General features: G+C 31.4%; 4 protein-coding genes across 4 annotated transcripts; 1 reads left to right on the forward strand and 3 right to left on the reverse strand.

The window, feature by feature from the left end:
* Positions 1-2,154: 2,154 nt before the first annotated feature.
* BN7_2693 (vacuolar protein sorting/targeting protein 10) lies at positions 2,155-6,726 on the reverse strand (the record flags this gene model as incomplete). The annotated part of the gene is made up of 1 exon (XM_011276760.1): positions 2,155-6,726. The coding sequence occupies one exon, from the start codon at positions 6,724-6,726 to the stop codon at positions 2,155-2,157; it is 4,572 nt and encodes a 1,523-aa protein (XP_011275062.1).
* A 477-nt stretch (positions 6,727-7,203) lies between these two features.
* On the forward strand, positions 7,204-7,616 carry CGR1 (Cgr1p; the record flags this gene model as incomplete). Its single annotated transcript, XM_011276761.1, has 2 exons — positions 7,204-7,255; positions 7,321-7,616. The coding sequence occupies 2 exons, from the start codon at positions 7,204-7,206 to the stop codon at positions 7,614-7,616; spliced, it is 348 nt and encodes a 115-aa protein (XP_011275063.1).
* A 1,160-nt stretch (positions 7,617-8,776) lies between these two features.
* BN7_2695 (Cell wall protein) lies at positions 8,777-9,499 on the reverse strand (the record flags this gene model as incomplete). The annotated part of the gene is made up of 1 exon (XM_011276762.1): positions 8,777-9,499. The coding sequence occupies one exon, from the start codon at positions 9,497-9,499 to the stop codon at positions 8,777-8,779; it is 723 nt and encodes a 240-aa protein (XP_011275064.1).
* A 941-nt stretch (positions 9,500-10,440) lies between these two features.
* BN7_2696 (uncharacterized protein) lies at positions 10,441-12,402 on the reverse strand (the record flags this gene model as incomplete). The annotated part of the gene is made up of 1 exon (XM_011276763.1): positions 10,441-12,402. One exon carries the CDS (start codon positions 12,400-12,402, stop codon positions 10,441-10,443), a length of 1,962 nt encoding a protein of 653 aa, XP_011275065.1.
* Between the last annotated feature and the right edge of the window lie 721 nt (positions 12,403-13,123).

Raw genomic sequence — 13,123 nt, forward strand, 5'->3', positions numbered from 1 at the left:
TGGGTTTGTTTTAAACAAGAAACGTTTGATTATTTTTGATTAATCATGATTTGTTTAGATCTTAAACTAGTCAATTATTATTTATTGATTCATTTATTGTCTTAAAAAAACAGGTATTAATTACTTGATAGATTAAAGCATGATGAATACGAATAAATGATTCATTTTTTCAATAATTATGTTACTTGTAGATACAGCTACTTAATCGTGCGTATTAATCAAGCTACAATTTTGATACAATTATATAACTTAATGTACCTTAAATTAGATCAATCTGCTTTAGTTTATGAGCAATTAGTAGTTTTAAATAACGGTATATTTGAATGATAAGGCAAGTAGGTATATTTCTTATTAATACATTATATAATCACGTTTATTTTTCCGAATAAAATGATGAATAAATTTAACAAAACTTCTTTACACTTTTAACCATTACATACTTACTTTAGGGCTTAACCTTTTAATAGTTTTGCGCGAAGGAGACTGGCCTTTAAATCCCATTTCATTGACCATTTTGTATTTTGGAAATGCTGTACATCTATTAATGAAGCTTGATTCTTTTGCTATATTTTTGCTCAAATTGAAATTGTGTTCTGAATTCCTTAACATAACGTATTGAGTATATTCTGACTTTTGATGGTTGGTTTCATTGAATAGCTTTAAGAATGGATATGTCAAGTAAAACTTTCACAAGTTGATAAAATATGTCCTTTTAATTTCTATATTGATGTTCAATCAATATAACTATATAAACTATATTCATCATTGTCTTGAAAGAAAAAAGTTAATTGCTGTATTCTTTTTGAGATTAAAGCATGATAGAATTTTAGTTTAATAAACATGATTCAATTTTTTATTAGTTTATAAATTTGTAGAGCACTTAAATTATTTGAAGCTGTTGAATGAAGAGTATACAGGGATTATATGGAGTATACATTTCTTACTAATAAATTATATCAGCTTCTTAAAATTTTCAGAACAATTTAATCTCTCTAAAGAGAATTATGATGAGTTTAAAATTATAGAAATTCTTTACATTTTGAACATTTTAAGCTCTTCTTTTGATTGTTTTTCGACTAGGTGTTTCTCCCATGCAACCCATTCGCTTTAGCATTTCTTATTTGCAAAAGAATTGTTGATCTGTGCGTGCAAATTTTGAAAATATACCATGACTGTTTTCTAGCTGTTATAATGTTAGGAGCTCTTTGGCATTGTCATGTTGGATTTCTTTTTCCTTTTGACTTTTGGTCATTCATTTCATTATAGTTTTCAAAAATGGATGTTATAAATTAAAGCTATAGATCCTTTAATAACTATTTTGCTATTCAATCATTGAACTATTTCATCATTGTCTTGAAAGAAAGAAGTTAACCTTTTTGGGATTAAAGCGTGATGAAAGTATAGCTTAATATATGACTTACTTTTTTTATGGAATTAGGTGTTCAAACTTACTATAAATGGTAGCTGATATTTACATTATACATAATGAAGTATACTTCAAGTTCTAAGCTGTATGAAATGATATATACCGTCTATAAATTTTTAATTATTAATAAATCATGTCAGCTTCTGTTAAAATTGCGCCCAATTTTTAAAACAAATCCCACCTATAATTAAATTAAATAATTTGCATAAACTTAACAACAGTTCAATTCATTCAAGTTATGTGAGAATTTTGTCTGTATTGTTATATAATCTGCTATGGGTGATAATAATATTCTGATTCATATAAAGCATCTTGGACTAGTTAAAAATTCTTTTGCGTTATCACTTATAATTAGCTTTGCTTTTATGCCATATTGTCGTTTCATATATTTTTGAGCTTAGGTCTTGTACTAAACAAAGAAGAAAGATTTGAAATATGCTTATCAAAGATCATATAATTCATGTTTAAAGATCAAAACCACTAAATTTTTATTTATTCGTTCATTTATAGTCTTGAAAAGCAGGGAGTTATTATAAAAAAACCTTGATAGATTAGAGCATGATGAATTTGAATTATAAATGATTTTATTTTTTTCAATAATCAAATATTTATATTCTGTAGCTGGTACTACTTAATCGTAAAATCACTACAATTGATATATAACTTAGAATATCTTTTTTTTAAATAGTACTATTTATATACAGAACACAATTTCACTGTTTTTTCACTTACTCTAGATTACGATCATCAGTATATTCATCACCTTCTGGTTCATCTAAACCTAAATCATCATCTGCAGCTTCTGTGGCAATACTTGATTCATCATTTAAAATTTCACCATCATCACCATCATCAATATTATAATCTTCTTCACCATCATCAATAACATCTCCTAAAATATCTTCTTCATCATCATCTCTGAAATCACCATCATTAACTGATGAATAACCTGCACCTCTTCTTGAATATCTACTTCCTCTTGAGAAAATTGATTTAACTTTATTAATTAAAAATCCATCAAATATCTTGATCATCTTGAAAGTGGCAATACCTGCTGCAATAATTGTTATACCACCACGAACTATAGTATTAACAACTTTATCTGTTGCATCATTTTCAATAAGATCATCATCTTCACCAAGTCTAATTTCACCAAATCTTTGGAATCCACCATTACGACGAATACCTTTTTCATAAACAAACCAAACTGCAAATAAGAAAACCAAAATTGGAACTATAATAACAATGGCTAAATTGAATCCATGTAATCCTCTACCTGTTTTCTTATTGAATTCGTCTTCTTTACCAGGACATGGAATTGGATCAAATTTATCAAATTCTTGACCACCAACACATGTTGATAATGGAATTTTTCTATAACCTGTAGGTTCAAAATATTCATATGCATCTTTATCAACTTTACAAATTTCTGAATGATCTTCAGGTTCTAATCCATCAATTAATTTACATGTACCATCTTTTGCCTTAGCATAGTTGAAATCACATTCATAATCCAATCTTGTACATGGACAATCTCTAATAACTTTGAAAGCATCACTCAGTGGTGCACTACCAATGAAACAATCTGTACGATCAGATAATTTACGCAAGTATTGAGCTTCATGACCAAATAAACATGCAGATGAAGAAAATGGATGTTTTGGTGACCAATATTCAAAATCATCTTTATCAGGATTATCTAAATCTAAGACACATTGTCTTGCAAAGACATTTTCAAAATCAAGTGCATATGTTTTTGTCTCTTCACCTTTATTTGATGGAGAATTTGCAATCAATAAGAATCTTTTGGAAGTATCAGATGGAACTGTTACGATATCTTGAATTATAACTTGATCTTCAGTAAATTTATATTCATTCCATGAATTACCTTCATCAAGAGAATAGAAAATTGTATTAGTATTAGTTTGATCATCAACTAAAACTATAATTGAACCACGATCACCGTATTCCCATTGATAAACTCCCTGTTTAACTTCTCTCCAGGTAGAACCACCATCAGCTGTTAAGAAAGTTGAAGCATCATTGAAAGATGATAATTTATCACCAACATTACCAACACCAATTAAGACACCAGTAGCAGAACCAGATGCAAATGTATCACGGAAATCTTTTCTTTCAGTATAACCATGTAAATGTAATGAACATTGTTCTAAAGGTTTACCAATACATGGATATTTCTTACCTTCAGAATCAGTAGAAGGAGGTTGAATATAATCCCAATCAGATCCATCGTTGAAAGTGATCTTAGTTCTCAATTGTTTTAATGAGCCCTTTTGAGCTTCAAATGGATTTTCAACACGATTAATAATAGCAATACCTTCTAATCCTTCAACTCTTTCATAATCAACAAATCCAATTTCATTTCTATTAACAAAAGGTTCAGATAAGACATATGAAGTACCGTTTGAGTTAGATTTTAAGATTAAACCATATTCAGTACCAGCTCTACTATTTGAAGTGACATGCAAGAAAATTGCTCCACTTTCAGATCCTAATATAGTGTATGCTTGTTGTCTATGAACTTGGAAATCCTTTGGGAACTCAGCAGCTGCGAAATTTTGTCCATCAATTGTAACATATGCTTTTAATGAATCACCTTCAATAGCAGCAACAACGGTATAGTGAGTTGTAGTGGCAAAACCAACAATTTTCTCGAAAAGTGTATCTTGTGATTTAAATTCGTCATTTGAAGAGATTAAAGCACCACCATCCAAAGAATTAATTTGACAATAAATGGTGTTTTTATCAGCTCCACTTTCAATATATCTTGCACCAACAAAATCACAATGTCTAATGTTTTTAGCTAATGTTTTCCATGATCTACCACGATCAGTTGTTAAAAAAGCAACAGGAACACAGTCTTGATTGAATCTTGAATCACAATGTTCATCACCATAATAAATGAATGCATCATTTGTTTGATTGCTGAATGATAAAATTTGTAAACCAAATATGTTGATTTGTGAAGGCAATGAAACGACTTGGAAACTTGTACCTCTATCTGAAGAGATGTGTAATTTCTCATTTGAGCCAATTAAAAAGATATCATCTTTATAATATGGATTTAAATAAATTTCAAAAATTTCATCACTTGTTTGATATTTCTTAAAATTTTTACCTCCATCATGTGAAATGAAAACTTCATTCAATGTTGTTTTAACAATAACAGTTTCATCTGATGAATGGTCTGGTGTTTGTTCCAAGAAGACATAACGTGAAATTCTTCCTTTAAATGAAGTTTCGACAATTTCAATTTTGTTTGCTTTCAAAGTAGCATCATCACAGTTGAAAGTCTGTTCATTGGTAGAGATATCACCCCCAGTACATGGATTGCCTGGAATTTTTCTTTTTGATTGTAATTTAATGTCTTTGGAATCAGATTCAGCACAGATCTTATTGATAGCATTGTAGTTTGCAACACATTCACCTTTTGAATTTTTATTGAAACCAAAATTACATTCAAAATCTAATTCAGTACATGAGCATGGTTCGTCAACTTCTTTCAAATCAACAAATGGTTTATTAACGAAACATTTAGCATCTTGTTTTCTTCTTTGGAACGCATCTCTATGACCAAAATTACAAATACCTTCACCTTGTTCATTTGATCTACCATACCATGTTTCGAAATCACCCTTTTCACAAGTTTTATCAAAAGCTTTAGCAAAATCAAGTGAATAAATGACTTGACTATTTGAATTTGAATTATCTTTTCTGAACAGACCAGAAAGAATGAATTTTGTTGTTGTACCATCAATAGTAGTTGTCAATAAGAATGGGAAAATTTCCAAATCAAGTTCAAATTTTTGCCAAGTTTGAGCTTGATCTAATGAATAATAAATAGTTTTGGTCAATAAGGTTTCTTGACGTCTATCAGATTTGACATATGGGGCTGCAACAATGACATTACCTAAATCACCAAAGGCAAAAATGGTTGGGTCATCAATTGTCTTGACCCAATTCAACCCACCATCTCTGGAGGCATAAGTATGCATATTTAAAACACTTTTATCCAAAGTTTTACCTTCAGAACCAATAGCCATTAGTATGCCAGGGGTTGCACCAGTGGCACCTTGACCATCACCACGTCTTTCTTCTAAACTTAATAAATTTAAAGAACATTGATCATCACCTTTACAATCTGGAGTTTTCAAATAACTCCATGTTCTACCATCATCAAATGTGATTTTTGATTTTGATAAAGGTTCTAAAGTTACAGAATCATAACCTTCAACAACATTTGCAATCCAAACACCATCAACAGTTTCAACTTTCTCCAAATTTACAAACCCTAGGAAATTACTTTCAACATTTTCCAAAAGTTTCTTGAATTGAATACCTTCACTATCAGATGACAAAATATCTGAAATTTGTTTACCATCTTCAGTGATACCCCAAACACTTATATGTAAAGATTGAGGCGTTGAAGGTAAGAATGTAAAACTATCACTAACAACAGATGCATCGATAACTGCTTTCTTGAATTCATACCCATCTTTGGAAACATATAAGGATACAGTTGAACCAGTTCCACCATATTTATCAGTTTGAACAGTAGCGACAACATATGATTGAATAACATCAATTGCAAGAACAAAACTTGAACCGAGTGCACCTGATTTATCATTGATAATTTCTTGGGTTTGGAAAAAATCAGTTGATGTAACAATTTTAGTTTGTCTAATATAACCGTGATTATCTCTTTCAGTTTCAAGACATAAAATTCTATCATCATGACCTTCATCAAATACATTATTTGATTTGGTAAATGTACAATAAGCAACTTTATCAGACATCAATTTTGGATCAGTTTTAAACCCATCAGTTGTATAAAATAACGTATTTTTACATCTTAAATCCTTATCACATTCAATAAAAGCTAATAAAACTTTATCAGGATTTTTACTGTTAACTTTAACTTCATAATTCAAATTTGGGTTAATATCAACAGTAAAAGTATTCCAATTTGCACCTTGATCATTTGAAACATAATGAGTCTTTTCCGGGGTAAATGCAAATACACGGTCTTTTTTAACTTTATCAACATAGATATTTTGAATCTTTACACCATCCAAAACTTTATTCCAATTCTTACCATCATCATCTGATCTTTGTAATTGATCCCTATTTAGATCAAGTATAACTGAAGAATCATCCATATATAGCAATGTGTCTGATACATGATCTGATATTTGTGAATGTATTTCAGGAGTGAAATCAGCTTGTGCCAATGCAATGATGGAGCTCAAGAGCCAAGTGAGTCCTATGAAAAACCTCATTGTGTGTATGAACCTCTTTTATTTATTCCTCAGTTCAATTGAATTGATCTTATCTTCTCTAATATTGGAGGCGCTTATACCTCAGAACCACAGCCAGTAATAGAAATTCAACGGGAATTGGGGGAATTCTATTTGATTGAAACACCAATGAGCAGTCTAGTTACAAGAAGTAGCAAAATTAACAGCAATTCACCAGCAATACAACTAAGAAACAGTGTCTTTTGACGAGAATTGAACAGAATTCAAGTTGAATAACCTGTCAGTAAAGCAGCGCTTATTTTGTTTGTGCTTCGATTGAACAGCCAAAACTAATTCGCGTAAAATCGAATTGATTACATCATGATTTAATAATCAACATCCAGACATCTCATCGCAGGTAATAAAAAAATATTTTATACCCATAAATTAAGAGTACAACTGATTTAAACAAGTATTTGAAAGGATTTCTTTTAGGTAATAATATAGACTGAAGTAATAATGTCCGAAGAAGAAGAAGTGAAACACTTGGATCAAGGTGCCAGAGTTAATGGTAAGTTTGGCTAGATGTTGAAAGATGGTTATAGAATCATTTATACTAACATATCTATAATATAGGTAAAAACTGGAAAATTGGAAAAGATGCATTTAGAGTTAAAAGTATAGGTGTTAAATCAACATGGGCTAAAAAGCAAGAACAAAGACAAAAAGATGAACAAATCAAAGCAAAATTAAAAGAATTAAAACAAGAAAAAGATGAAGAAAAAAGACAAAAAATTCAAGCTATAAAAGATAAGAAAGCTAAAAAGGAAGAAAAGGAAAGATATCAAAAATTAGCTGAAAAAATGCATGCTAAAAAAGTTGAAAGAATGCGTAAAAGAGAGAAAAGAAACAAATTACTTAAAGATCGTTAAGTTATTTAATCTTCATAAATTGATCTTTTCAAAAAATTGGTTATAATTTCATTTGTATAATAGAAGGGTTTAATTTAAAGGCATATATTTAGTTTTAATTCATGATTTTGATTTTGGGAATGATGATTAAAGATTACATGTAGATAGATGTTGAAACTTGATACTCAACTGATCAAAATTGTAAGTTTATAATTATGATGAGCCGTGATCACTTATCACCAAAAAGGCTAATAATAATTAATGAGATATAATTATCATACATTAAAATTGCACAGAAATTGTACCAGAATGGATTATATTAGCCCAAATTAGCCAAGAGATGAAACTTATCCATTGATATGAATATTTTCAATTAGTTTTGACAGGTTTTCCGATTTTTCAAGACAGTTTTAAAATCGGCTTATACTTAATTGTGTCATCCCAAAAAGGTAATACTCATCAAGGAACATTAATAAACATTAATGGAAAGTTGAATAACTTTGATAATATCTAAACATTAATGAAACATATACTCAATCAAACTATTTACAATTAATCACTTAGATTCAAGTATAAAAGTGAATAGAAATCCCCTATTTAATTTCAATCAAGTAAACTTCCATTCAATATCAATCAACAATTATATTCACAATCACACACAATGTCAAACAAATCTACACAAACTGCTCAAGCTGAAAACATCGACCATTTATTTCACAATACAGCCCTTAATCCATCATGTGTTATTGCTTAATTTACTTTGCCTTTGAATGCTATTTTCTTGATGCGCTGATTTAATGGTTAATGATAATAAGCTGGTAATTTTAGGTATGAATATGGACTACAAAGATAATGCTATAAGGTATATAATTGCTAGAGGTTAAAGGTAATATAATAATTTTATTTAACAATTGAAGTATTTATAACTGTAGCATATAATTATACCATATATCTTCAGTTTAAGAACGAGTTGTGCATTTGCATACAACACCGACAATATACCAAATGTATCACTAGTGTTAGTAGACGAAAAACTACAACTCAAATTGAATAAATAATATAATAATATTAGGATCATATATTTTAAATTATCGATAATTATAGAAAAGAGGTTTAAATGGTTATATGAAATCAATAACCAACCTATAAATCAAAAGGAAGATTTTTCATCAAAAAAGCCCCTAAGCTGATTTTGATGGAGGAAAGTCATCAATGGTATCACCATCTTTACCAACAGTTCTCAAAACAACATATTTAGCCTTTTTATCATCAGATTTAGCCTTAATTGTGTTTGTATATCCATAACGATCATCAGGAGTGGCAACAACACCATCTTTACCTTTATACAACAAATGACCATCTTTAATAGAGAATGAAGGATCCTTCTTATCACTAATGACAAAATCACCACTGGTTTCATTGACACTCAAGAACAATCCACCTTGAGAAGATTGTTGAACCCATCTGGAAGGATCTGGTAAGACTTGTAAAGAACCATCATCCCATAATTGACCAACAAATCTATATGGATCCTCAGAATTACCACTCAAGAATAATTCACCGTGAGAAACAACAACAGATTGATATTGTAAGTCAGAACCAGAAGCAATTGTAACTAATCCAAATGGTTCAGTAGATTTTGGTTTTGGTTTAGGAGATGGTGAAGGTTTTGGGCTTGGTGAAGGTTTTGGAGATGGACTTGGAGATGGAGATGGAGATGGACTTGGGGATGGACTTGGACTTGGAGATGGAGAAGGTTTTGGTTTTGGTTTCCATGGCCACCATTCAGCATTAGCATCATCACCACCTTCAGCAACTTCAGCAGATTCAGTATCAGCAATTGGATAAGCTTGAACAAATGAGGTAGCCGCAAATAAAGTAAAGATCAAGTTTTTTAATAACATTTTGAATTATTGAATTGTCCTATAGTAAACAAATCAAAACCATATTGAAAGAGCCCAAGTAGAATTTTGATCTCTTTTATATTGAAAATTGGAAAGATTTCAACATAGTTCATTATTGAAGTAGATGCCGTTTGTTGAACAAACAAGACAAATTGATCTTGATGTTGAAAGTCTAATAATGAATCCAAAATGATTCTCGAACCCTGATTATGCGTCAAAACCCGATAATCTATAGATTGAAATTTGAAAGCTTAACCTTAAATTTCCCGAGTTAATTTTTTAAGCTTTGTTTGTTCAACTACAATTATAGCTGAAAAGGGATGAAATAGCATGCATTATATGTTGCTATTGTTGGGGTGTACGATTCTTTTGGCAAAGATGTTAGCTATTTATAGGCAACTTTTGATCGTGGTTTCCGAAAACAGGAATATGTTCTCTAAAGTTTATATGGATTGTAGAAGTTAATCAACTGATTTTAATCCAATTGTTGGGCTTGGTACTATATGATTATTGCTAATAGGAGATTTAGACAGTTTAAAAGAAAGTTTCAACCACGTTTGAACGTTTTTTCTTCTTTTGAGTATATACTATATTTGTTGAGTAATATATAACTGAATTACAATATGTAGATCTGGACCCAATTCATCAAGATGTTTGGAAAATAAACCTGCAAGGTAATTAATTAACACTGAAACTTATAAGCGAGCCACATATTTGTATGGTCTTGATATTTGAAGCATATTAGTTATATAAAACTATGTTATGCGTTTTGCGTATACTAAAAGAGATGGCTAGACCTAAAGTTGCAAATCAAACAATTAACTTTTACTACATTGTGTATTTTATAATAAAATAAGTGTCTAATTAAAGTATATAAGTTAATTAATTAAAAAAGGTATAGTAAAAGAACAAATCTAATTCATCAAAATGATGAAATTAAATTAAAAAAGAAATTGTAATAATAAAACGAAACCAGCCATTGATGTACCAACTTTTAAGTTTGAACCTGAACCTTCTTGAGTTTGAATAACTGGAGTTGATGAGCTAACAGTTGAAACAGTTGCAATTGATGGAACTGGTGTAGAGCTTGAAGTTGATTGTTTTGGTTCAATTGAAGGAGCAGTTGATGATGGAGTTGATGTAATTATAGATGAGCTTAAAGTTGATGGGGTTTCTGGGTTTGTTGGAGTAGTTGAAGTTGATGGAGTAGATGATTGATCTGGTGTACCTGGAGTAGATGGTTGATCTGGAGTATCTGGAGTAGATGAAGTAGATGGAGTTGATGGTTGATCTGGGGTGGTTGTGGCTGATGGAGTTTCTGGAGTAACTGGAGTGGATGGTTGATCTGGAGTACCTGGAGTGGATGGTTGATCTGGAGTACTTGAAGTGGATGGAGTTGATGGTTGGTCTGGTGTAGCAGGAGTTGATGGCTCATCTGGGGTACCTGGAGTTGATGGAGTTGATGGCTCATATGGGATAGTTGAAGTAATCACTTCAGTATTTGGAGTAGTAACAGTTGAAACTGAGCTCGAAATAACAATACCAGTTGAATCAGTCTTTGTAGTACCTGGAACAGTTGTATAACTTGTAGTAATTGATGAATGACTTATAGTAGTGACAGTGTAATGAGTTGAACCTGGGGTAGATGATGATGGAGCAGATGAAGATTGTGCTGGTGGTGGTATTGAAGTAGATTCTTCAGGTGGAATACTTGATGAAGACTCAACACTTGATGAAGTACTTGTTGATGGAACTGGAACTGGAGCTGATGAAGATGGATCTTTTGGTTTAATTGATGAGAAAGTTGAAGATGAAGGTTCAACAGGTGGAACACTTGATGATGATTCAGTTGTAACAGGTGGAACACTTGATGATGATTCAGTTGTAACAGGTGGAACACTTGATGAGGACTCAGTTGATGAAGATTCAGTTGTAACAGGTGGAACACTAGATGAAGATTCAGTTGTAACAGGTGGAACACTTGATGAAGATTCAGTTGTAACAGGTGGAACACTTGATGATGACTCAGTTGTAACAGGTGGAACACTCGATGAAGATGATTCAGAGGTTACTTCACTTGATGGAACTGAAGAAGATGGAGCAGAAGAAGATGGTGTTGAAGTTGTAGTTGAAACTGAACATTCACCATCTGTGCATGAAGTAATTGTAATTGTAGTTCCTGAACTTTGTGATTCAGTTGTAGTTGAAATAATTGGAGTTTCTGAACTTGTTCTAATTGGAGGAGTTGTTGTTGAAGATTCACTTGATGAAGCTGATGAGCTTGGAGGAACTGAAGATGATTCACTTGATGAAATTTCAGATGATGAGCTTGGTGGAACTGATGAAGATTCACTTGAGCTTGATGGTGGTTCAGATGAAGAGCTTGGTGGTTCAGATGAGGATTCGCTTGAGCTTGATGGTGGTTCAGATGAAGAGCTTGGTGGTTCAGATGAGGATTCACTTGAGCTTGATGGTGGTTCAGATGAAGATTCACTAGAGCTTGGAGGAACTGAAGATGATTCACTAAAGCTTGGTGGTTCAGAAGATGAGCTTGGTGGAATTGATGAAGATTCACTTGAACTTGGTGGTTCAGAAGATGAACTTGGAGGAACTGAAGAGCTTGATGGTGGTTCACTTGAGCTTGAAGAACTTGATGGAGGAACTGAACTTGATTCACTTGAGCTTGGAGTTGGGAAATAACTAGTTGAACAATCAACACAAGTAGCAGTTGAGAATGTTATTGTTGAATCAGTAGTTATAGTTGTCTTTGTCTTTGGTGTTATAGTTGAACATTCAACACAAGTACCAGTGGAAATAGTTGAATAACTATTTGAAGAGATTGTAGTTAAAGCATTTGTTGATATTAAACTCAATCCTAAAATAATTAACGAATGGACCTTCATGATTAAGCGAATGACTTTGATTTTAGTTTATAATATTAAAAATATCAAAATGAAGATCTTAAAAATATTTAAAACAAGGAAATCTTTGACATCTTATATCTTTCCTAAAGTTGAACCTCATTTATCCAGATCTAACTAATTAATAACATGACTTGATACATTTCACACAGTAAAAAACAAATTTTGAAATCCAGTTAATAAATTAATCCATCCCATGATTGATCCAAAATTTCCTTAAACAGTATTAAACAATAGAAATCATAACTTGAAAACCTAACAAAACAGCCATAATAAACAGTTGCCTCAAATCCCAATGTTTACCAATACCATAAATACTTCCATAGAAACTTCCATGATAATAACCGAATATGTAAGTGAATTAGTGAATTTCCTTAAAAAACTTTTTGACACTTTATTGTCTTGACCGTAAAGGGAAATAACCAATTCAAATCCAATTCAAACCTGGATAGAAATTTTAGCCCCAAAACCCTGGAGACCCTATCATGAGACAATCTCTTTCAAACGAGCATCACCGAGCACTGAAAACCGAGCAGCAGAGAAGCATAAGCGGGTACTGAGAAGCATTGTGAGTTAAGTTGAAGTTGAAGTTGGCTTATTTTGTTATGTTTTTGTTTACTTGAATGGTTTTTTATTAATTGATCGTGAAATTCGCGAGTAGTTAATTTTCATTATGGGTTCAAAATTTTGATAATAACCGAAT

Source organism: Wickerhamomyces ciferrii, contig 00068 (genome assembly GCF_000313485.1).
Source record: "Wickerhamomyces ciferrii WGS project CAIF00000000 data, strain NRRL Y-1031 F-60-10, contig 00068, whole genome shotgun sequence".
Lineage (NCBI taxonomy): Eukaryota > Fungi > Ascomycota > Saccharomycetes > Phaffomycetales > Wickerhamomycetaceae > Hansenula > Hansenula ciferrii.